Source organism: Anomaloglossus baeobatrachus, chromosome 7 (assembly GCF_048569485.1).
Source record: "Anomaloglossus baeobatrachus isolate aAnoBae1 chromosome 7, aAnoBae1.hap1, whole genome shotgun sequence".
Lineage (NCBI taxonomy): Eukaryota > Metazoa > Chordata > Amphibia > Anura > Aromobatidae > Anomaloglossus > Anomaloglossus baeobatrachus.
In genome coordinates, this window is record NC_134359.1 from 308,572,810 (window position 1) to 308,599,797 (window position 26,988).

Here is a 26,988-nt window from a genome sequence, read left to right on the forward strand (position 1 = left end):
CATTCTCCCTCTCTGCCATGCTCTCTCTCTCACCCATTATAACACTCTCCCTCTCTCCATTTATCTCCTTCTCTGTCTCTTCCCATCTCCCACTCTCCTATTCTCCCTCTCTCTCTCCTATTCTCCCTCTCCCTCTCCCATTCTCCCTCTCTCCCATTCTCTCTCTCTCCTATTCTCCCTCTCTCCTATTCTCCCTCTCTCTCTCCATTCTCCCTCTCTGCCATGCTCTCTCTCTCACCCATTATAACACTCTCCCTCTCTCCATTTATCTCCTTCTCTGTCTCTTCCCATCTCCCACTCTCCTATTCTCCCTCTCTCTCTCCTATTCTCCCTCTCCCTCTCCCATTCTCCCTCTCTCCCATTCTCTCTCTCTCCTATTCTCCCTCTCTCTCTCCTATTCTCCCTCTCTCTCTCCCATTCTCCCTCTCTGCCATGCTCTCTCTCTCACCCATTATAACACTCTCCCTCTCTCCATTTATCTCCTTCTCTGTCTCTTCCCATCTCCCACTCTCCTATTCTCCCTCTCTCTCTCTCCTATTCTCCCTCTCTCTCTCCCATTCTCCCTCTCTCTCTCCCATTCTCTCTCTCTATCCCATCTCTCCCCCTCTCGGTCTCTCTCGCATTCTCCCTCTCCCATTCTCCCTCTCTCCCCTGCAGGAGCCAATGGATATTATGCTTTACCCATGGTAATGGTATATAACAATTCTATAAAGCGTCAGACCCTGAGGTCACTGCTAATCCCTAGCTCAGCTGCAGGTTTCGGATGGATCCCTCTTGTTACAGGCTATTTTGAAATGGGACTCTCCCGAGAACCTCAAAGCTCTGCAACATTTTTAAGAGTTTGTGAATTACTGGAAGTTTATTAAAAATTTCTCTGCTATAGCAAGACCTCTTACTGACATGACTAAGAAGGACGGACTTGTCTAGATGCACTCGTTGCCTTGATGCTTCTCATCAGCACCCATACTGACACAGCCTGATGTATCTCAGCCTTTTACAGTGGAGCTTGCTGCATCTGAGGTGGGGGTGGGGGCTGTATTGTCTCAGGATCCGTCTCTTGGTAAACTGCTTCCATGCGCCGTCTTTTCTAAGAAATTATATTCGGCCAATTGAAATTATGATATCGGTAACAGAGTTACTGGTGATCAAGTTAAGGTTTGAGGGACTGGTGACTCTTTCTAGTGGGAGCTACGCATCCTGTTAATTACTGACTTGAGTCAGCTAAATGTCTTACACCGAGAGAAGCTCGGTGGTCATTATTTCTCAATAAGTTTAATTTTTTAATTACTCATCCCCTTGGTTCTAAAAAAATTAAAGCCGATGCTTTTGTCCAGGAGTATTCCAGAGGGGGGAACCTTGTGAGGAACCTGTCCCCATTCTTCAGAAGGGAGTGGTGATGTCGGTGCTCAGTACTGATGTGGAGTCTGAGATTCCTGAGGCTCAGGGTGAGGCGCCATATGGGGATCTAACAAGTCGTTTGTTCCCTTGACTCTTTGTCTTAAGGTTCTGGTGGACCATCATGATTCTGCCCTGGCTGGTCACCCTGGGGTTTAAAGGTACTCTGGATCTCATATTGTGTCACTTATGATGGCCCAGAGTCTAGAGGGATGTGGTGTCCTATGTGTCTGCGTGTGCCACGTGTGCGCGCTCAAAGGCTTGTCACTCTCTTCCTTCGGGATATGTGCAGCCTTTGAGTGTTTGAGACATTACACTCCTGTCCAGTCCCTCCCTGTTGGGAAGGCGGAATCAGATCAGGACTGGTCAGGACCTGGGCCAGGAAAGAGACTCAGGCCTCTCCACCATTAGGGGTATCTCTGAGAATAGGGATAGCACAGGGCTCCTAGCCTGAGGGCCAGCTTAGGAGCTCTGGTTCTCTGCTATCTCAGTCCTCATCACACAAAGGCCGGATGTTGCATGCCGGGGCTAAGGGCCGGATGTTGCATGCCGGGGCCGGATGTTGCACGCCGGGGGCGAGGGGCGGATGTTGAGGGCCGGATGTTGCACGCCGGGGCCGCGGGCCGAATGTTGCACGCCGGGGCCGAGGGCCGGATGTTGCACGTCGGGGGCGAGGGCCGGATGTTGCACGCCGGGGCCGACCGCCGGATGTTGCACGCCGGGGCCGAGGGCCGGATGTTGCACGCCGGGGCCGAGGGCTGGATGTTGCACGCCGGGGCCGAGGGCCAGAATAAGAAATAGGAATACAGTGATTAACCTGCAGCCGGTATGTTCTCCCCTCCGTCTGGTTCTGCCCTCTGGAATGAAGGTTCGATTATGTCTCTTATTTCTCAGACAGTGCAGATATTATCTGATGTCATCCATAGTCCATCATGCAGACCCCCTCCAGGTCAGGACAGGGCGAGGGGGGCCCACGGATCAGGACAGGGAGAGGAGACGACAGGTCAGGACAGGGCGAGGGGGCCATGGGTCAGGACATGGCGAGGCGGCCATGGGTCAGGACAGGGCGAGGGGGCCACGGGTCAGGACAGGGAGAGGAGGACGACAGGTCAGAACAGGGCGAGGGGGCCACGGATCAGGACAGGGCGAGGCAGCCATGGGTCAGGACAGGGCGAGGGGGCCACGGGTCAGGACAGGGGCGAGGCGGCCATGGGTCAGGACAGGGCGAGGGGGCCACGGGTCAGGACAGGGAGAGGGGGCCACGGGTCAGGACAGGGAGAGGAGACGACAGGTCAGAACAGGGCGAGGGGGCCACGGATCAGGACAGGCGAGGCGGCCATGGGTCAGGACAGGGCGAGGGGGCCACGGGTCAGGACAGGGTGAGGCGGCCATGGGTCAGGACAGGACAAGGCGGCCACGGGTCAGGACAGGGCAAGGCGGCCACAGGTCATGACAGGTGAGGAGACGACAGGTCAGGACAGGGCGAGGGGGGGGCCACGGGTCAGGACACGGTGCCTGCAGCAGTGCCACCTACTCTCCCAATCCTCCCCAGAGGTGGAGATGACTCCCATCATTTGGCAGCAGTCCTGTGGCGGGGGGCGGCTCGGTGGTCTCCGTGTCCTCTGTCGTCACTACGTTACCTTTGCCTCAGTCTGGTTCTTCTGCCTCTCCAGCAGCAGCGCCGTCTCCTTCAGCTGCAGCGTCACCTTCTCAGCGCTCTCATTGTCCCCGCGCAGACTGTGAATCTGTGACTCCAGGTCCCGCTTCTTCTCCATCAAAAGGGCGTTCTACAGAGCAAACACCAGTGAGCAAGAGTGAGCGGACCCCACGTACCACACCACCCGCACTGCACGCTCCTCCACCTGCACTGCACCCTCCTCCACACGCAATGCACCCTCCTCCACCTGCACTGCACCCTCCTCCACCTGCACCCTCCTCCACCTGCACTGCACCCCCCCTCCACCTGCACCCTCCTCCACCTGCACTGCACCCTCCTCCACCCGCACTGCACCTTCCTCCACCTGCACTGCACCCTCCTCCACACGCACTGCACCCTCCTCCACACGCACTGCACCCTCCTCCACCTGCACTGCACTCTCCTCCACCCGCACTGCACCCTCCTCCACCCCCACTGCACCCTCCTCCACCCCCACTGCACCCTCCTCCACACGCACTGCACCCTCCTCCACACGCACTGCACCCTCCTCCACCTGCACTGCACCCTCCTCCACCCGCACTGCACCCTCCTCTACCCCCACTGCACCCTCCTCTACCCCCACTCCACTCTCCTCTACTCCCACTGCACCCTCCTCCACTCCCACTGCACCCTCCTCCACCCACACTGCACCCTCCTCCACCCGCACTGTACTCTCCTCCCCCGCACTGTACACTCCTCCCCCGCACTGTACACTCCTCCCCCGCACTGCACTCTCCTCCCCTGTACTGTACACTCCTCCCCCGCACTGTACACTCCTCCCCCGCACTGTACACTCCTCCCCCGCACTGTACACTCCTCCCCCGCACTGTACCCTCCTCCCCCGCACTGTACCCTCCTCCCCCGCACTGTACACTCCTCCCCTGTACTGTACACTCCTCCCCCGCACTGTACACTCCTACCCCGCACTGCACTCTCCTTCCCTGTACTGTACACTCTCCCCCGCACTGTACACTCCTCCACCCGCACTGCACCCTCCTCCACCCGCACTGCAACCTCCTCCACCCCCACTGCACCCTCCTCCACCCCCACTGCACCCTCCTCCACCCCCACTGCACCCTCATCCACCCGCACTGCACCCTCCTCCACCTGCACTGCACCCTCCTCCACACGCAATGCACCCTCCTCCACACGCAATGCACCCTCCTCCACCTGCACTGCACCCTCCCCCCGCACTGTACCCTCCTCCCCCGCACTACACCCTCCTCCACCTGCACTACACCCTCCTCCACCTGCACTGCACTCTCCTCCACCCGCACTGCACCCTCCTCCTCCGCACTGCACACTCCTCCCCGCACTGTACACTCCTCCCCCGCACTGTACTCTCCTCCCCCGCACTGTACACTCCTCCCGCACTGCACTCTCCTCCCCCGCACTGTACACTCCTCCCCGCACTGCACTCTCCTCCCCCGCACTGCACTCTCATGCTCCCACCTCAGTCTGTAGACTTTGCAGTACAGGGGTGAACTGTCCTCGTCTCAGTGTCAGATCCCGATTCTCTTCTCTCAGAGACTCCAACTGCAGAACCAAAGACTTCTCCACTTGTGAGGCCTGAGGAGACATGGCGGAGAGAGGGTCATCACTGTGTATCTAATCCTCTCCTGTGTGATACTGTCTGCTGAGCCGTGTATCTAATCCTCTCCTGTGTGATACTGTCTGCTGAGCCGTGTATCTAATCCTCTCCTGTGTGATACTGTCTGCTGAGCCGTGTATCTAATCCTGTCCTGTGTGATACTGTCTGCTGAGCTGTGTATCTAATCCTATCCTGTGTGATACTATCTGCTGAGCTGTGTATCTAATCCTGTCTTGTGTGATACTGTCTGCTGAGCCGTGTATCTAATCCTATCCTGTGATACTGTCTGCTGAGCTGTGTATCTAATCCTCTCCTGTGTGATACTGTCTGCTGAGCTGTGTATCTAATCCTCTCCTGTGTGATACTCTCTGCTAAGCCGTGCATCTAATCCTGTCCTGTGTGATACTGTCTGCTGAGCTGTGTATCTAATCCTCTCCTATGTGATACTGTCTGCTGAGCCGTGTATCTAATCCTGTCTTGTGTGATACTGTCTGCTGAGCCGTGTATCTAATCCTCTCCTGCGTGACACTGTCTGCTGAGCTGTGTATCTAATCCTGTCCTGTGTGATACTGTCTGCTGAGCCGTGTATCTAATCCTCTCCTGCGTGACACTGTCTGCTGAGCCGTGTATCTAATCCTCTCCTGTGTGATACTGTCTGCTGAGCCGTGTATCTAATCCTCTCCTGTGTGATACTGTCTGCTGAGCTCCTGTATCTAATCCTATCCTGTGTGATACTGTCTGCTGAGCCGTGTATCTAATCCTCTCCTGTGTGATACTGTCTGCTGAGCTGTGTATCTAATCCTGTCCTGTGTGATACTGACTGCTGAGCTGTGTATCTAATCCTCTCCTGTGTGATACCGTGGGGTGAGCTGTGTATCTAATCCTCTCCTGTGTGATACTGTCTGCTGAGCTGTGTATCTAATCCTGTCCTGTGTGATACTGTCTGCTGAGCCGTGTATCTAATCCTCTCCTGTCTGATACTGTCTGCTGAGCCGTGTATCTAATCCTGTCCTGTGTGAAACTGTCTGCTGAGCTGTGTATCTAATCCTCTCCTGTGTGATACTTTCTGCTGAGCCATGTATCTAATCCTTTCCTGGGTGATACTGACTGCTGAGCTGTGTATCTAATCCTCTCCTGTCTGATATTGACTGCTGAGCTGTGTATCTAATCCTCTCCTGTCTGATACTGTCTGCTGAGCTGTGTATCTAATCCTCTCTTGTGTGATACTGTCTGCTGAGCTGTGTATCTAATCTTGTCCTGTGTGATACTGACTGCTGATCCGTGTATCTAATCCTATCATGTGTGATACTTACTGCTGAGCCGTGTATCTAATCCTCTCCTGTGTGATACTGTCTGCTGAGCTGTATCTAATCCTCTCCTGTGTGATACTGTCTGCTGAGCTGTGTATCTAATCCTGTCCTGTGTGATACTGTCTGCTGAGCTGTGTATCTAATCCTGTCCTGTGTGATACTGACTGCTGAGCTGTGTATCTAATCCTCTCCTGTGTGATACTGTCTGCTGAGCTGTATCTAATCCTCTCCTGTGTGATACTGTCTGCTGAGCTGTGTATCTAATCCTCTCCTGTGTGATACTGTCTGCTGAGCCGTGTATCTAATCCTCTCCTGTGTGATACTGTCTGCTGAGCCGTGTATCTAATCCTCTCCTGTGTGATACTGTCTGCTGAGCTGTGTATCTAATCATCTCCTGTGTGATCCTGTCTGCTGAGCTGTGTATCTAATCCTCTCCTGTGTGATCCTGTCTGCTGAGCTGTGTATCTAATCCTCTCCTGTGTGATACTGTCTGCTGAGCTGTGTATCTAATCCTCTCGTGTGTGATACTGTCTGCTGAGCTGTGTATCTAATCCTCTCCTGTGTGATACTGTATGCTGAGCTGTGTATCTAATCCTCTCCTGTGTGATACTGTCTGCTGATCTGTGTATCTAATCCTGTCCTGTGTGATACTGTCTGCTGAGCCGTGTATCTAATCCTCTCCTGTGTGATACTGTCTGCTGAGCCGTGTATCTAATCCTCTCCTGTCTGATACTGTCTGCTGAGCCGTGTATCTAATCCTGTCCTGTGTGATACTGTCTGCTGAGCTGTGTATCTAATCCTCTCCTGTGTGATACTTTCTGCTGAGCCATGTATCTAATCCTTTCCTGGGTGATACTGACTGCTGAGCTGTGTATCTAATCCTCTCCTGTCTGATACTGACTGCTGAGCTGTGTATCTAATCCTCTCCTGTCTGATACTGTCTGCTGAGCTGTGTATTTAATCCTCTCCTGTGTGATACTGTCTGCTGAGCTGTGTATCTAATCTTGTCCTGTGTGATACTGACTGCTGATCCGTGTATCTAATCCTATCATGTGTGATACTGACTGCTGAGCCGTGTATCTAATCCTCTCCTGTGTGGTACTGTCTGCTGAGCTGTATCTAATCCTCTCCTGTGTGGTACTGTCTGCTGAGCTGTATCTAATCTTGTCCTGTGTGATACTGTCTGCTGAGCTGTGTATCTAATCCTGTCCTGTGTGATACTGACTGCTGAGCTGTGTATCTAATCCTCTCCTGTGTGATACTGTCTGCTGAGCTGTGTATCTAATCCTGTCCTGTGTGATACTGTCTGCTGATCTGTGTATCTAATCCTGTCCTGTGTGATACTGATTGCTGAGCTGTGTATCTAATCCTCTCCTGTGTGATTCTGTCTGCTGAGCTGTGTATCTAATCCTGTCCTGTGTGATACTGTCTGCTGAGCTGTGTATCTAATCCTCTCCTGTGTGATACTGTCTGCTGAGCCGTGTATCTAATCCTCTCCTGTGTGATACTGTCTGCTGAGCCGTGTATCTAATCCTCTCCTGTGTGATACTGTCTGCTGAGCTGTGTATCTAATCATCTCCTGTGTGATCCTGTCTGCTGAGCTGTGTATCTAATCCTCTCCTGTGTGATCCTGTCTGCTGAGCTGTGTATCTAATCCTCTCCTGTGTGATACTGTCTGCTGAGCTGTGTATCTAATCCTCTCCTGTGTGATACTGTATGCTGAGCTGTGTATCTAATCCTCTCCTGTGTGATACTGTCTGCTGATCTGTGTATCTAATCCTGTCCTGTGTGATACTGTCTGCTGAGCCGTGTATCTAATCCTCTCCTGTGTGATACTGTCTGCTGAGCTGTGTATCTAATCCTCTCCTGTGTGATACTGTCTGCTGAGCTGTGTATCTAATCCTCTCCTGTGTGATACTGTCTGCTGAGCTGTGTATCTAATCCTCTCCTGTGTGATACTGTCTGCTGAGCTGTGTATCTAATCCTGTCCTGTGTGATACTGACTGCTGAGCTGTGTATCTAATCCTCTCCTGTGTGATACTGTCTGCTGAGCTGTGTATCTAATCCTCTCCTGTGTGATACTGTCTGCTGACCTGTGTATCTAATCCTGTCCTGTGTGATACTGACTGCTGAGCTGTGTATCTAATCCTCTCCTGTGTGATACTGTCTGCTGAGCTGTGTATCTAGTCCTCTCCTGTGTGATACTGTCTGCTGAGCTGTGTATCTAATCCTCTCCTGTGTGATACTGTCTGCTGAGCTGTATCTAATCCTCTCCTGTGTGATACTGTCTGCTGAGCTGTATCTAATCCTGTCCTGTGTGATACTGACTGCTGAGCTGTGTATCTAATCCTCTCCTGTGTGATACTGTCTGCTGAGCTGTGTATCTAATCCTCTCCTGTGTGATACTGTGTGCTGAGCTGTGTATCTAATCCTGTCCTGTGTGATACTGTCTGCTGAGTCATATATCTAATCCTCTCCTGTGTGATACTGTCTGCTGAGCTGTATCTAATCCTCTCATGTGTGATACTGTCTGCTGAGCTGTGTATCTAATCCTCTCATGTGTGATACTGTCTGCTGAGCAGTGTATCTAATCCTCTCCTGTGTGATACTGTCTGCTGAGCTGTGTATCTAATCCTCTCCTGTGTGATACTCTCTGCTAAGCCGTGCATCTAATCCTGTCCTGTGTGATACTGTCTGCTGAGCTGTGTATCTAATCCTCTCCTATGTGATACTGTCTGCTGAGCCGTGTATCTAATCCTGTCTTGTGTGATACTGTCTGCTGAGCCGTGTATCTAATCCTCTCCTGCGTGACACTGTCTGCTGAGCTGTGTATCTAATCCTGTCCTGTGTGATACTGTCTGCTGAGCCGTGTATCTAATCCTCTCCTGCGTGACACTGTCTGCTGAGCCGTGTATCTAATCCTCTCCTGTGTGATACTGTCTGCTGAGCCGTGTATCTAATCCTCTCCTGTGTGATACTGTCTGCTGAGCTCCTGTATCTAATCCTATCCTGTGTGATACTGTCTGCTGAGCCGTGTATCTAATCCTCTCCTGTGTGATACTGTCTGCTGAGCTGTGTATCTAATCCTGTCCTGTGTGATACTGACTGCTGAGCTGTGTATCTAATCCTCTCCTGTGTGATACCGTGGGGTGAGCTGTGTATCTAATCCTCTCCTGTGTGATACTGTCTGCTGAGCTGTGTATCTAATCCTGTCCTGTGTGATACTGTCTGCTGAGCCGTGTATCTAATCCTCTCCTGTCTGATACTGTCTGCTGAGCCGTGTATCTAATCCTGTCCTGTGTGAAACTGTCTGCTGAGCTGTGTATCTAATCCTCTCCTGTGTGATACTTTCTGCTGAGCCATGTATCTAATCCTTTCCTGGGTGATACTGACTGCTGAGCTGTGTATCTAATCCTCTCCTGTCTGATATTGACTGCTGAGCTGTGTATCTAATCCTCTCCTGTCTGATACTGTCTGCTGAGCTGTGTATCTAATCCTCTCTTGTGTGATACTGTCTGCTGAGCTGTGTATCTAATCTTGTCCTGTGTGATACTGACTGCTGATCCGTGTATCTAATCCTATCATGTGTGATACTTACTGCTGAGCCGTGTATCTAATCCTCTCCTGTGTGATACTGTCTGCTGAGCTGTATCTAATCCTCTCCTGTGTGATACTGTCTGCTGAGCTGTGTATCTAATCCTGTCCTGTGTGATACTGTCTGCTGAGCTGTGTATCTAATCCTGTCCTGTGTGATACTGACTGCTGAGCTGTGTATCTAATCCTCTCCTGTGTGATACTGTCTGCTGAGCTGTGTATCTAATCCTCTCCTGTGTGATACTGTCTGCTGAGCCGTGTATCTAATCCTCTCCTGTGTGATACTGTCTGCTGAGCCGTGTATCTAATCCTCTCCTGTGTGATACTGTCTGCTGAGCTGTGTATCTAATCATCTCCTGTGTGATCCTGTCTGCTGAGCTGTGTATCTAATCCTCTCCTGTGTGATCCTGTCTGCTGAGCTGTGTATCTAATCCTCTCCTGTGTGATACTGTCTGCTGAGCTGTGTATCTAATCCTCTCGTGTGTGATACTGTCTGCTGAGCTGTGTATCTAATCCTCTCCTGTGTGATACTGTATGCTGAGCTGTGTATCTAATCCTCTCCTGTGTGATACTGTCTGCTGATCTGTGTATCTAATCCTGTCCTGTGTGATACTGTCTGCTGAGCCGTGTATCTAATCCTCTCCTGTGTGATACTGTCTGCTGAGCCGTGTATCTAATCCTCTCCTGTCTGATACTGTCTGCTGAGCCGTGTATCTAATCCTGTCCTGTGTGATACTGTCTGCTGAGCTGTGTATCTAATCCTCTCCTGTGTGATACTTTCTGCTGAGCCATGTATCTAATCCTTTCCTGGGTGATACTGACTGCTGAGCTGTGTATCTAATCCTCTCCTGTCTGATACTGACTGCTGAGCTGTGTATCTAATCCTCTCCTGTCTGATACTGTCTGCTGAGCTGTGTATTTAATCCTCTCCTGTGTGATACTGTCTGCTGAGCTGTGTATCTAATCTTGTCCTGTATGATACTGACTGCTGATCCGTGTATCTAATCCTATCATGTGTGATACTGACTGCTGAGCCGTGTATCTAATCCTCTCCTGTGTGGTACTGTCTGCTGAGCTGTATCTAATCCTCTCCTGTGTGATACTGTCTGCTGAGCTGTATCTAATCTTGTCCTGTGTGATACTGTCTGCTGAGCTGTGTATCTAATCCTGTCCTGTGTGATACTGACTGCTGAGCTGTGTATCTAATCCTCTCCTGTGTGATACTGTCTGCTGAGCTGTGTATCTAATCCTGTCCTGTGTGATACTGTCTGCTGATCTGTGTATCTAATCCTGTCCTGTGTGATACTGATTGCTGAGCTGTGTATCTAATCCTCTCCTGTGTGATTCTGTCTGCTGAGCTGTGTATCTAATCCTGTCCTGTGTGATACTGTCTGCTGAGCTGTGTATCTAATCCTCTCCTGTGTGATACTGTCTGCTGAGCCGTGTATCTAATCCTCTCCTGTGTGATACTGTCTGCTGAGCCGTGTATCTAATCCTCTCCTGTGTGATACTGTCTGCTGAGCTGTGTATCTAATCATCTCCTGTGTGATCCTGTCTGCTGAGCTGTGTATCTAATCCTCTCCTGTGTGATCCTGTCTGCTGAGCTGTGTATCTAATCCTCTCCTGTGTGATACTGTCTGCTGAGCTGTGTATCTAATCCTCTCCTGTGTGATACTGTATGCTGAGCTGTGTATCTAATCCTCTCCTGTGTGATACTGTCTGCTGATCTGTGTATCTAATCCTGTCCTGTGTGATACTGTCTGCTGAGCCGTGTATCTAATCCTCTCCTGTGTGATACTGTCTGCTGAGCTGTGTATCTAATCCTCTCCTGTGTGATACTGTCTGCTGAGCTGTGTATCTAATCCTCTCCTGTGTGATACTGTCTGCTGAGCTGTGTATCTAATCCTCTCCTGTGTGATACTGTCTGCTGAGCTGTGTATCTAATCCTGTCCTGTGTGATACTGACTGCTGAGCTGTGTATCTAATCCTCTCCTGTGTGATACTGTCTGCTGAGCTGTGTATCTAATCCTCTCCTGTGTGATACTGTCTGCTGACCTGTGTATCTAATCCTGTCCTGTGTGATACTGACTGCTGAGCTGTGTATCTAATCCTCTCCTGTGTGATACTGTCTGCTGAGCTGTGTATCTAGTCCTCTCCTGTGTGATACTGTCTGCTGAGCTGTGTATCTAATCCTCTCCTGTGTGATACTGTCTGCTGAGCTGTATCTAATCCTCTCCTGTGTGATACTGTCTGCTGAGCTGTATCTAATCCTGTCCTGTGTGATACTGACTGCTGAGCTGTGTATCTAATCCTCTCCTGTGTGATACTGTCTGCTGAGCTGTGTATCTAATCCTCTCCTGTGTGATACTGTGTGCTGAGCTGTGTATCTAATCCTGTCCTGTGTGATACTGTCTGCTGAGTCATATATCTAATCCTCTCCTGTGTGATACTGTCTGCTGAGCTGTATCTAATCCTCTCATGTGTGATACTGTCTGCTGAGCTGTGTATCTAATCCTCTCATGTGTGATACTGTCTGCTGAGCTGTGTATCTAATCCTCTCCTGTGTGATACTGTCTGCTGAGCTGTGTATCTAGTCCTCTCCTGTGTGATACTGTGTGCTGAGCTGTGTATCTAATCCCTGTGATACTGTGAGTATAGTGGAGGCTGCTGTCCTCTGTGTATCTGATGAGGAGACTATTAACAGTAAAATTAGAAAACCTATAAATCAATAACAATATACAGAATAATCTGGCAGCTCCCGCTCTTGTTCTCTGGTGTCTGTCAGACATAGGGGTGATACGTGCTACCAACAGGAACTGGATAATAATAGTGTCTCCAGTAGAGTCCGAGCAGCCGCCGTGCGTGGATTATACCGTCCAGCACTCGTGTGTTTCGCCCCATTGCTTCCTCAGGGGGTAGTGGCGCAGTAGCACATCCCTACTATCTCCGGCATCTTGATGCTGCGATGCCCGCGAGACCCCCCATACTGCCCGATACTGCCCCACACTGCCCGATACTGCCCCACACTGCCCGATACTGCCCCACACTGCCCGATACTGCCCCACACTGCCCCACACTGCCCCACACTGCCCGATACTGCCCCACACTGCCCGATACTGCCCGATACTGCCCCACACTGCCCGATACTGCTCCACACTGCCCCATACTGCCCCACACTGCACCATACTGCCGCACACTGCCCGATACTGCCCCACACTGCCCCACACTGCCCCACACTGCCCGATACTGTCCTACACTGCCCGATACTGCCCCACACTGCCCGATACTGCCCCACACTGCCCGATACTGCCCGATACTGCACCACACTGCCCCACACTGCCCGATACTGCCCCACACTGCCCGATACTGCCCCACACTGCCCCACACTGCCCGATACTGCCCCACACTGCCCGATACTGCACCACACTGCCCCACACTGCCCGATACTGCCCCACACTGCCCGATACTGCCCCACACTGCCCCACACTGCCCGATACTGCCCCACACTGCCCGATACTGCGCCACACTGCCCGACACTGCCCGATACTGCCCCGCACTGCCCAATACTGCCCCACACTGCCCGATACTGTGCCACACTGCCCCACACTGCCCGACACTGCCCCACACTGCCCGATACTGCCCCACACTGCCCCACACTGCCCGATACTGCCCCACACTGCCCGATACTGCCCCACACTGCCCCATAATGCCCCACACTGCCCGATACTGCCCCACACTGCCCCACACTGCCCGATACTGCCCCACACTGCCCGATACTGCCCCACACTGCCCGATACTGCCCCACACTGCCCGATACTGCCCCACACTGCCCCATACTGCCCCATACTGCCCCACACTGCCCCACACTGCCCGATACTGCCCCACACTGCCCGATACTGCCCCACACTGCCCCACACTGCCCGATACTGCGCCACACTGCCCGACACTGCCCGATACTGCCCCACACTGCCCGATACTGCCCCACACTGCCCGATACTGTGCCACACTGCCCGATACTGCCCCACACTGCCCGATACTGCCCCACACTGCCCGATACTGCCCCACACTGCGCCATAATGCCCCACACTGCCCGATACTGCCCCACACTGCCCACTGCCCCACACTGCCCGATACTGCCCCACACTGCCCGATACTGCCCCACACTGCCCAATACTGCCCCACACTGCCCGATACTGCCCCACACTGCCCGATACTGCACCACACTGCCCCACACTGCCCGATACTGCCCCACACTGCCCCACACTGCCCGATACTGCCCCACACTGCCCGATACTGCCCCACACTGCCCGATACTGCCCCACACTGCCCCACACTGCCCGATACTGCCCCACACTGCCCGATACTGCCCCACACTGCCCGATACTGCCCCACACTGCCCCACACTGCCCGATACTGCCCCACACTGCCCGATACTGCACCACACTGCCCCACACTGCCCCACACTGCCCCATAATGCCCCACACTGCCCGATACTGCCCCACACTGCCCCACACTGCCCGATACTGCCCCACACTGCCCCATAATGCCCCACACTGCCCGATACTGCCCCACACTGCCCCACACTGCCCGATACTGCCCCACACTGCCCGATACTGCCCCACACTGCCCGATACTGCCCCACACTGCCCCACACTGCCCGATACTGCCCCACACTGCCCGATACTGCCCCACACTGCCCGATACTGCCCCACACTGCCCCACACTGCCCGATACTGCCCCACACTGCCCGATACTGCACCACACTGCCCCACACTGCCCGATACTGCCCCACACTGCCCGATACTGCCCCACACTGCCCCACACTGCCCGATACTGCGCCACACTGCCCGACACTGCCCGATACTGCCCCACACTGCCCGATACTGCCCCACACTGCCCGATACTGTGCCACACTGCCCCACACTGCCCGATACTGCCCCACACTGCCCGATACTGCCCCACACTGCCCGATACTGCCCCACACTGCGCCATAATGCCCCACACTGCCCGATACTGCCCCACACTGCCCACTGCCCCACACTGCCCGATACTGCCCCACACTGCCCGATACTGCCCCACACTGCCCAATACTGCCCCACACTGCCCGATACTGCCCCACACTGCCCGATACTGCACCACACTGCCCCACACTGCCCGATAATGCCCCACACTGCCCCACACTGCCCGATACTGCCCCACACTGCCCGATACTGCGCCACACTGCCCCACACTGCCCGATACTGCCCCACACTGCCCGATACTGCCCCATACTGCCCGATACTGTGCCACACTGCCCCACACTGCCCGATACTGCCCCACACTGCCCGATACTGCCCCACACTGCCCGATAATGCCCCACACTGCCCGATACTGCCCCACACTGCCCGATACTGCCCCACACTGCCCGATACTGCCCCATACTGCCCCACACTGCCCGATACTGTCCTACACTGCCCGATACTGCCCCACACTGCCCGATACTGCCCCACACTGCCCCATAATGCCCCACACTGCCCGATACTGCCCCACACTGCCCGATACTGCCCCACACTGCCCCATACTGCCCCACACTGCCCGATACTGCCCCACACTGCCCAATACTGCCCCACACTGCCCCACACTGCCCGATACTTCCCCACACTGCCCGATACTGCCCCACACTGCCCAATACTGCCCCACACTGCCCCACACTGCCCCACACTGCCCGATACTGCCCCACACTGCCCGATACTGCCCCACACTGCCCCACACTGCCCGATACTGCCCCACACTGCCCGATACTGCGCCACACTGCCCCACACTGCCCGATACTGCCCCACACTGCCCGATACTGCCCCACACTGCCCGATACTGTGCCACACTGCCCCACACTGCCCGATACTGCCCCACACTGCCGGATACTGCCCAACACTGCCCGATACTGCCCCACACTGCCCCATACTGCCCCACACTGCCCGATACTGCCCGATACTGCCCCATACTGCCCCACACTGCCCGATACTGTCCTACACTGCCCGATACTGCCCCACACTGCCCCACACTGCCCGATACTGCCCCACACTGCCCCATAATGCCCCACACTGCCCGATACTGCCCCACACTGCCCGATACTGCCCCACACTGCCCGATACTGCCCCACACTGCCCGATACTGCCCTACACTGCCCGATACTGCCCCATACTGCCCGATACTGCCCCACACTGCCCGATACTGCCCCACACTGCCCCACACTGCCCGATACTGCCCCACACTGCCCGATACTGCCCCACACTGCCTCACACTGCCCGATACTGCCCCACACTGCCCGATACTGCGCCACACTGCCCCACACTGCCCGATACTGCCCCACACTGCCCGATACTGCCCCACACTGCCCGATACTGCGCCACACTGCCCCACACTGCCCGATACTGCCCCACACTGCCCGATACTGCCCCACACTGCCCGATACTGCCCCGCACTGCCCGATACTGCCCCGCACTGCCCGATACTGCGCAACACTGCCCGATACTGCCCCACACTGCCCCACACTGCCCGATACTGCCCCACACTGCTCCATACTGCCCCACACTGCCCCACACTGCTCCATACTGCCCGATACTGCCCCACACTGCCCGATACTGCCCCACACTGCCCCATACTGCCCGATACTGCCCCACACTGCCCGATACTGCCCCACACTGCCCGATACTGCCCCATACTGCCCCACACTGCCCGATACTGTCCTACACTGCCCGATACTGCCCCACACTGCCCGATACTGCCCCACACTGCCCCATAATGCCCCACACTGCCCGATACTGCCCCACACTGCCCCACACTGCCCGATACTGCCCGATACTGCCCCACACTGCCCCACACTGCCCGATACTGCCCCACACTGCCCGATACTGCCCCACACTGCCCGATACTGCCCCACACTGCCCCACACTGCCCCACACTGCCCGATACTGCCCCACACTGTCCGATACTGCGCCACACTGCCCCACACTGCCGCATACTGCCCCACACTGCCCGATACTGCCCCACACTGCCCGATACTGCCCCACACTGCCCGATACTGCCCCACACTGCCCGATACTGCCCCACACTGCCCCACACTGCCCCACACTGCCCGATACTGCCCCACACTGCCCGATACTGCCCCACACTGCCCGATACTGCCCCACACTGCCCGATACTGCGCCACACTGCCCCACACTGCCCGATACTGCCCCACACTGCCCGATACTGCCCCACACTGCCCGATACTGTGCCACACTGCCCCACACTGCCCGATACTGCCCCACACTGCCCCATACTGCCCCACACTGCCCGATACTGCCCCACACTGCCCGATACTGCCCCATACTGCCCCACACTGCCCGATACTGTCCTACACTGCCCGATACTGCCCCACACTGCCCCACACTGCCCCACACTGCCCGATACTGCCCCACACTTCCCCATAATGCCCCACACTGCCCGATACTGCCCCACACTGCCCCACACTGCCCGATACTGCCCCACACTGCCCGATACTGCCCCACACTGCCCCACACTGCCCCATACTGCCCCACACTGCCCGATACTGCCCCACACTGCCCGATACTGCCCCACACTGCCCCACACTGCCCGATACTGCCCCACACTGCCCGATACTGCGCCACACTGCCCGATACTGCCCCACACTGCCCGATACTGCCCCACACTGCCCGATACTGCGCCACACTGCCCCACACTGCCCGATACTGCCCCACACTGCCCGATACTGCCCCACACTGCCCGATACTGCGCCACACTGCCCGATACTGCCCCACACTGCCCCACACTGCCTGATACTGCCCCACACTGCTCCATACTGCCCCACACTGCTCCATACTGCCCGATACTGCCCCACACTGCCCGATACTGCCCCACACTGCCCCATACTGCCCCACACTGCCCCATACTGCCCCACACTGCCCGATACTGCCCCACACTACCCGATACTGCCCCACACTGCCCCACACTGCCCGATACTGCCCCACACTGCCCCATACTGCCCCACACTGCCCGATACTGCCCCACACTGCCCGATACTGCCCCACACTGCGCCACACTGCTCCACACTGCCCCATACTGCTCCACACTGCCCCATACTGCCTCACACTGCCCCATACTGCCCGATACTGCCCCACACTGCCCGATACTGCCCCACACTGCCCGCTACTGCCCCACACTGCCCGATACTGCCCCACACTGGCCCACACTGCCCCATACTGCCCCACACTGTCCCATACTGCCCCACACTGCCCCATACTGCCCCACACTGCCCCATAATGCCCCACACTGCCCCATACTGCCCGATACTGCCCCACACTGCCCCATAATGCCCCACACTGCCCCATAATGCCCCAGACTGCACGCGCTTCTGTCTGAGTCTTGTAAGACACTGGAGATGGTAGATAGTCAGAACTGCATCACATCATCCTGCCTGGAAGCAATTAGCATATAATGTAATGCCAGCTTCACTATCTCCAGAGGAAGCAACAGTGCCATACCTAGATTGAGTACTGCACAAAGGAACAGGAGGCGGGACCGAGAGTGTGAGGAGCTGTGCAGGAGTGTGAGGAGCTGCGCAGGAGTGTGAGGAGCCGCGCAGGAGTGTGAGGAGCCGCGCAGGAGTGTGAGGAGCTGCACAGAAGTGTGAGGAGCTGCGCAGGAGTGTGAGGAGCTGCGCAGGAGTGTGAGGAGCTGCGCAGGAGTGTGAGGAGCCGCGCAGGAGTGTAAGGAGCCGCGCAGGAGTGTAAGGAGTCGCGTGGCAGTGTGAGGAGTCACGCAGGAGTGTAAGGAGTCGCGCGGCAGTGTGAGGGGTCGTGCCCTTTGGATACTGTTTGCGGTGCAGCCGGTGATGTGCACACCACGAGGTCGGCGGATGTCGGAGAGTCACCGTTTTGCCGGCGGTACCAAGTATCGCTCCAGTCTCACTCAAGTTTATTTAACAACACTAATAACTGACACCAGAAAACAACAGCGAGAAATAAGACCAGAAACTGGGAGGATGGATAGGACAAGATGGAGCGGACGACGTCCCCCGGCCTGAGGATTAGAGGGCGCAGAGCCGAGGATGCTGTGGAGCCGCCAGCTGTCGTCAGGATTACAGGATGAGAGCCTCATTACTGCTACACACAGCCGTAACCAAGCCGTATCTAAGCCAGGACACCATTACATCTACCACCGTATCTAAGCCAGGACACCATACCACCGTATCTAAACCTGGACACCACTACATCTACCACCGTATCTAAGCCAGGACACCACTACATCTACCACCGTATCTAAGCCAGGACACCACTACATCTACCACCGTATCTAAGCCTGGACACCACTACATCTACCACCGTATCTAAGCCTGGACACCATTACATCTACCACCGTATCTAAGCCTGGACACCACTACATCTACCACCGTATCTAAGCCTGGACACCATTACATCTACCACCGTATCTAAGCCTGGACACCACTACATCTACCACCGTATCTAAGCCTGGACACCATTACATCTACCACCGTATCTAAGCCTGGACACCATTACATCTACCACCGTATCTAAGCCTGAACACCACTACATCTACCACCGTATCTAAGCCTGGACACCACTACATCTACCACCGTATCTAAGCCTGGACACCATTACATCTACCACCGTATCTAAGCCTGGACACCATTACATCTACCACCGTATCTAAGCCTGAACACCATTACATCTACCACCGTATCTAAGCCTGGACACCATTACATCTACCACCGTATCTAAGCCTGGACACCACTACATCTACCACCGTATCTAAGCCTGGACACCACTACATCTACCACCGTATCTAAGCCTGGACACCACTACATCTACCACCGTATCTAAGCCAGGACACCACTACATCTACCACCGTATCTAAGCCTGGACACCACTACATCTACCACCGTATCTAAGCCTGGACACCACTACATCTACCACCGTATCTAAGCCTGGACACCATTACATCTACCACCGTATCTAAGCCTGGACACCATTACATCTACCACCGTATCTAAGCCTGAACACCATTACATCTACCACCGTATCTAAGCCTGAACACCACTACATCTACCACCGTATCTAAGCCTGAACACCATTACATCTACCACCGTATCTAAGCCTGGACACCATTACATCTACCACCGTATCTAAGCCTGGACACCACTACATCTACCACCGTATCTAAGCCTGGACACCACTACATCTACCACCGTATCTAAGCCTGAACACCACTACATCTACCACCGTATCTAAGCCTGAACACCACTACATCTACCACCGTATCTAAGCCTGAACACCATTACATCTACCACCGTATCTCAGCCTGAACACCATTACATCTACCACCGTATCTAAGCCTGGACACCACTACATCTACCACCGTATCTAAGCCTGGACACCATTACATCTACCACCGTATCTAAGCCTGGACACCATTACATCTACCACCGTATCTAAGCCTGAACACCATTACATCTACCACCGTATCTAAGCCTGGACACCATTACATCTACCACCGTATCTAAGCCTGAACACCATTACATCTACCACCGTATCTAAGCCTGAACACCATTACATCTACCACCGTATCTAAGCCTGGACACCATTACATCTACCACCGTATCTAAGCCTGGACACCACTACATCTACCACCGTATCTAAGCCTGGACACCACTACATCTACCACCGTATCTAAGCCAGGACACCACTACATCTACCACCGTATCTAAGCCTGGACACCACTACATCTACCACCGTATCTAAGCCTGGACACCACTACATCTACCACCGTATCTAAGCCTGGACACCATTACATCTACCACCGTATCTAAGCCTGAACACCATTACATCTACCACCGTATCTAAGCCTGAACACCATTACATCTACCACCGTATCTAAGCCTGGACACCATTACATCTACCACCGTATCTAAGCCTGGACACCACTACATCTACCACCGTATCTAAGCCTGGACACCATTACATCTACCACCGTATCTAAGCCTGGACACCACTACATCTACCACCGTATCTAAGCCTGGACTCCACTACATCTACCACCGTATCTAAGCCTGGACACCACTACATCTACCACCGTATCTAAGCCTGGACACCACTACATCTACCACCGTATCTAAGCCTGGACACCACTACATCTACCACCGTATCTAAGCCTGAACACCACTACATCTACCACCGTATCTAAGCCTGAACACCACTACATCTACCACCGTATCTAAGCCTGAACACCATTACATCTACCACCGTATCTCAGCCTGAACACCATTACATCTACCACCGTATCTAAGCCTGGACACCATTACATCTACCACCGTATCTAAGCCTGAACACCATTACATCTACCACCGTATCTAAGCCTGGACACCATTACATCTACCACCGTATCTAAGCCTGAACACCATTACATCTACCACCGTATCTAAGCCTGGACACCATTACATCTACCACCGTATCTAAGCTTGGACACCACTACATCTACCACCGTATCTAAGCCTGGACACCACTACATCTACCACCGTATCTAAGCCAGGACACCACTACATCTACCACCGTATCTAAGCCTGGACACCACTACATCTACCACCGTATCTAAGCCTGGACACCACTACATCTACCACCGTATCTAAGCCTGGACACCATTACATCTACCACCGTATCTAACCTGGACACCATTACATCTACCACCGTATCTAAGCCTGAACACCATTACATCTACCACCGTATCCAAGCCTGAACACCATTACATCTACCACCGTATCTAAGCCTGGACACCATTACATCTACCACCGTATCTAAGCCTGGACACCACTACATCTACCACCGTATCTAAGCCTGGACACCATTACATCTACCACCGTATCTAAGCCTGGACACCACTACATCTACCACCGTATCTAAGCCTGGACTCCACTACATCTACCACCGTATCTAAGCCTGAACACCACTACATCTACCACCGTATCTAAGCCTGCACACTGTCACATATCTGCTGCTGTATCTAAGCCTGGACACCATTACATCTACCACCGTATCTAAGCCTGAACACCACTACATCTACCACCGTATCTAAGCCTGAACACTACTACATCTACCACCGTATCTAAGCCTGAACACCAGTACATCTACCACCGTATCTAAGCCTGGACACCACTATATCTACCACCGTATCTAAGCCTGAACACCACTACATCTACCACCGTATCTAAGCCTGAACACCACTACATCTACCACCGTATCTAAGCCTGAACACCACTACATCTACCACCGTATCTCAGCCTGGACACCACTACATCTACCACCGTATCTAAGCCTGGACACCACTACATCTACCACCGTATCTAAGCCTGAACACCACTACATCTACCACCGTATCTAAGCCTGGACACCACTACATCTACCACCGTATCTAAGCCTGAACACCACTACATCTACCACCGTATCTAAGCCTGGACACCACTACATCTACCACCGTATCTAAGCCTGAACACCACTACATCTACCACCGTATCTAAGCCTGCACACTGTCACATATCTGCTGCTGTATCTAAGCCTGGACACCATTACATTTACCACCGTATCTAAGCCTGAACACCACTACATCTACCACCGTATCTAAGCCTGCACACTGTCACATATCTGCTGCTGTATCTAAGCCTGGACACCATTACATTTACCACCGTATCTAAGCCTGAACACCACTACATCTACCACCGTATCTAAGCCTGAACACCACTACATCTACCACCGTATCTAAGCCTGAACACCACTACATCTACCACCGTATCTAAGCCTGAACACCACTACATCTACCACCGTATCTAAGCCTGCACACTGTCACATATCTGCTGCTGTATCTAAGCCTGGACACCATTACATTTACCACCGTATCTAAGCCTGAACACCACTACATCTACCACCGTATCTAAGCCTGCACACTGTCACATATCTGCTGCTGTATCTAAGCCTGGACACCATTACATTTACCACCGTATCTAAGCCTGAACACCACTACATCTACCACCGTATCTAAGCCTGAACACCACTACATCTACCACCGTATCTAAGCCTGAACACCACTACATCTACCACCGTATCTAAGCCTGCACACTGTCACATATCTGCTGCTGTATCTAAGCCTGGACACCATTACATTTACCACCGTATCTAAGCCTGAACACCACTACATCTACCACCGTATCTAAGCCTGCACACTGTCACATATCTGCTGCTGTATCTAAGCCTGGACACCATTACATTTACCACCGTATCTAAGCCTGAACACCACTACATCTACCACCGTATCTAAGCCTGAACACTACTACATCTACCACCGTATCTAAGCCTGAACACCACTACATCTACCACCGTATCTAAGCCTGAACACCACTACATCTACCACCGTATCTAAGCCTGCACACTGTCACATATCTGCTGCTGTATCTAAGCCTGGACACCATTACATGTACCACCGTATCTAAGCCTGAACACCACTACATCTACCACCGTATCTAAGCCTGAACACTGTCACACATCTGCTGCTGTATCTAAGCCTGGACACCATTACATCTACCACCGTATCTAAGCCTGAACACCACTACATCTACCACCGTATCTAAGCCTGAACACTGTCACACATCTGCTGCTGTATCTAACCCCATCATGTATTATCCTGTCTTCTGTATCTAAAAGTCAGATGTGTGATTCTGTCTGCTGTATCTAAGTCTCAGAGGTGAGATCCCGCCTGCTGTATCTAAGTCTTGGAGGTGAGATCCCGCCTGTTGTATCTAAGTCTCAGAGGTGAGATCCCTCCTGCTGTATCTAAGTCTTGGAGGTGAGATCCCGCCTGCTGTATCTAAGTCTTGGAGGTGAGATCCCGCCTGCTGTATCTAAGTCTTGGAGGTGAGATCCCGCCTGCTGTATCTAAGTCTCAGAGGTGAGATCCCGCCTGTTGTATCTTAGGCTTGGAGGTGAGATCCCGCCTGCTGTATCTAAGTCTTGGAGGTGAGATCCCGCCTGCTGTATCTAAGTCTCAGAGGTGAGATCCCGCCTGCTGTATCTAAGTCTCAGAGGTGAGATCCCTCATGCTGTATCTAAGTCTTGGAGGTGAGATCCCGCCTGTTCTATCTAAGTCTTGGAGGTGAGATCCCGCCTGCTGTATCTAAGTCTCAGAGGTGAGATCCCGCCGGCTGTATCTAAGTCTTGGAGGTGAGATCCCGCCTGTTGTATCTAAGTCTAGGAGGTGAGATCCCGCCTGCTGTATCTAAGTCTCAGAGGTGAGATCCCGCCTGCTGTATCTAAGTCTTGGAGGTGAGATCCCGCCTGCTGTATCTAAGTCTTGGAGGTGAGATCCCGCCTGCTGTATCTAAGTCTCAGAGGTGAGATCCCGCCTGCTGTATCTAAGTCTTGGAGGTGAGATCCCGCCTGCTGTATCTAAGTCTCAGAGGTGAGATCCCGCCTGCTGTATCTAAGTCTTGGAGGTGAGATCCCGCCTGCTGTATCTAAGTCTTGGAGGTGAGATCCCGCCTGCTGTATCTAAGTCTCAGAGGTGAGATCCCGCCTGCTGTATCTAAGTCTTGGAGGTGAGATCCCGCCTGCTGTATCTAAGTCTCAGAGGTGAGATCCCGCCTGCTGTATCTAAGTCTTGGAGGTGAGATCCCGCCTGCTGTATCTAAGTCTTGGAGGTGAGATCCCGCCTGCTGTATCTAAGTCTAGGAGGTGAGATCCCGCCTGCTGTATCTAAGTCTCAGAGGTGAGATCCCGCCGGCTGTATCTAAGTCTTGGAGGTGAGATCCTGCCTGTTGTATCTAAGTCTAGGAGGTGAGATCCCGCCTGCTGTATCTAAGTCTCAGAGGTGAGATCCCGCCTGCTGTATCTAAGTCTTGGAGGTGAGATCCCGCCTGCTGTATCTAAGTCTCAGAGGTGAGATCCCTCCTGCTGTATCTAAGTCTCGGAGGTGAGATCCCGCCTGCTGTATCTAAGTCTCAGAGGTGAGATCCCGCCTGCTGCATCTAAGTCTTGGAGGTGAGATCCCGCCTGTTGTATCTAAGTCTAGGAGGTGAGATCCCGCCTGCTGTATCTAAGTCTTGGAGGTGAGATCCCGCCTGTTGTATCTAAGTCTAGGAGGTGAGATCCCGCCTGCTGTATCTAAGTCTTGGAGGTGAGATCCCGCCTGTTGTATCTAAGTCTCAGAGGTGAGATCCCGCCTGCTGTATCTAAGTCTTGGAGGTGAGATCCCGCCTGTTGTATCTAAGTCTAGGAGGTGAGATCCCGCCTGTTGTATCTAAGTCTAGGAGGTGAGATCCCGCCTGTTGTATCTAAGTCTAGGAGGTGAGATCCCGCCTGCTGTATCTAAGTCTCAGAGGTGAGATCCCGCCTGCTGTATCTAAGTCTTGGAGGTGAGATCCCGCCTGCTGTATCTAAGTCTCAGAGGTGAGATCCCTCCTGCTGTATCTAAGTCTCGGAGGTGAGATCCCGCCTGCTGTATCTAAGTCTCAGAGGTGAGATCCCGCCTGCTGCATCTAAGTCTTGGAGGTGAGATCCCGCCTGTTGTATCTAAGTCTAGGAGGTGAGATCCCGCCTGCTGTATCTAAGTCTCAGAGGTGAGATCCCGCCTGCTGCATCTAAGTCTTGGAGGTGAGATCCCGCCTGTTGTATCTAAGTCTTGGAGGTGAGATCCCGCCTGCTGTATCTAAAGTGAAAAATGGCATACACAAATTCTGCATAACGATGCTAAATAATTACCACAATATAGTATAATATGCGGAATAAGGACCACAGTATAAGACCAAATCGCTAATAGAATACAAAAAAGACAAAGAACACGAGGCGATCCAAATAGGTCCAATTATATTTTATTAATAAAAGTGCGGACAGGTAAGGGGAGTCAAACCCGGCATACATCACTGCAGGTAACATATGCACTAATTGTGCAAAACATTACATAGCGTCAAGATCGTGAGCACATATGCACCGTCAAATAATAAAATCTGCTTGAAAAAGAGTTTATTTCTTCTATATATTTACTTTATAAATATCCCTTAATAATATACACAATTCAATTCTCCCTATATGCACACAAGGAAAAAAGGTTATATATACTGTGGAAACCACATAAATTGCTCCAGGTTCAATCATGGAGTATATACTTAATTCATGGACATAGTCTCACAGATTGCATAGCAATAACTCATAGGGTGCATAGAGGATATGAATTGAATTGTGTATATTATTAAGGGATATTTATAAAGTAAATATATAGAAGAAATAAACTCTTTTTCAAGCAGATTTTATTATTTGACGGTGCATATGTGCTCACGATCTTGACGCTATGTAATGTTTTGCACAATTAGTGCATATGTTACCTGCAGTGATGTATGCCGGGTTTGACTCCCCTCACCTGTCCGCACTTTTATTAATAAAATATAATTGGACCTATTTGGATCGCCTCGTGTTCTTTGTCTTTTCTGCTGTATCTAAGTCTTGGAGGTGAGATCCCGCCTGCTGCATCTAAGTCTTAGAGGTGAGATCCCGCCTGTTGTATCTAAGTCTTAGAGGTGAGATCCCGCCTGCTGTATCTAAGTCTTGGAGGTGAGATCCCGCCTGTTGTATCTAAGTCTTGGAGGTGAGATCCCGCCTGTTGTATCTAAGTCTCAGAGGTGAGATCCCGCCTGCTGTATCTAAGTCTTAGAGGTGAGATCCCGCCTGCTGTATCTAAGTCTTAGAGGTGAGATCCCGCCTGTTGTATCTAAGTCTTAGAGGTGAGATCCCGCCTGCTGTATCTAAGTCTTGGAGGTGAGATCCCGCCTGTTGTATCTAAGTCTTGGAGGTGAGATCCCGCCTGCTGTATCTAAGTCTCAGAGGTGAGATCCCGCCTGCTGTATCTAAGTCTTGGAGGTGAGATCCCGCCTGTTGTATCTAAGTCTTGGAGGTGAGATCCCGCCTGTTGTATCTAAGTCTCAGAGGTGAGATCCCGCCTGCTGTATCTAAGTCTTGGAGGTGATATCCCTCCTGTTGTATCTAAGTCTAGGAGGTGAGATCCCGCCTGCTGTATCTAAGTCTCAGAGGTGAGATCCCGCCTGCTGTATCTAAGTCTTGGAGGTGAGATCCCGCCTGTTGTATCTAAGTCTTGGAGGTGAGATCCCGCCTGTTGTATCTAAGTCTCAGAGGTGAGATCCCGCCTGCTGTATCTAAGTCTTGGAGGTGAGATCCCGCCTGCTGTATCTAAGTCTCAGAGGTGAGATCCCGCCTGCTGTATCTAAGTCTTGGAGGTGAGATCCCGCCTGCTGTATCTAAGTCTTGGAGGTGAGATCCCGCCTGTTGTATCTAAGTCTTGGAGGTGAGATCCCT

General features: G+C 52.8%; 1 protein-coding gene across 4 annotated transcripts in view; it reads right to left on the minus strand.

The window, feature by feature from the left end:
* BICDL2 (BICD family like cargo adaptor 2) overlaps nt 1–26,988 on the minus strand; it is an 86,637-nt gene that overhangs the window by 28,798 nt on the left and 30,851 nt on the right. For all 4 annotated transcript variants that reach the window (XM_075318667.1, XM_075318669.1, XM_075318665.1 and 1 more), the window contains exons 4-5: nt 4,544–4,660; nt 3,036–3,182 (exon numbers count right to left, since the gene is read on the minus strand). In XM_075318667.1, coding sequence (XP_075174782.1) covers nt 3,036–3,182; nt 4,544–4,660 — 264 coding nt within the window. The remainder of the gene's footprint in view (nt 1–3,035; nt 3,183–4,543; nt 4,661–26,988) is intronic.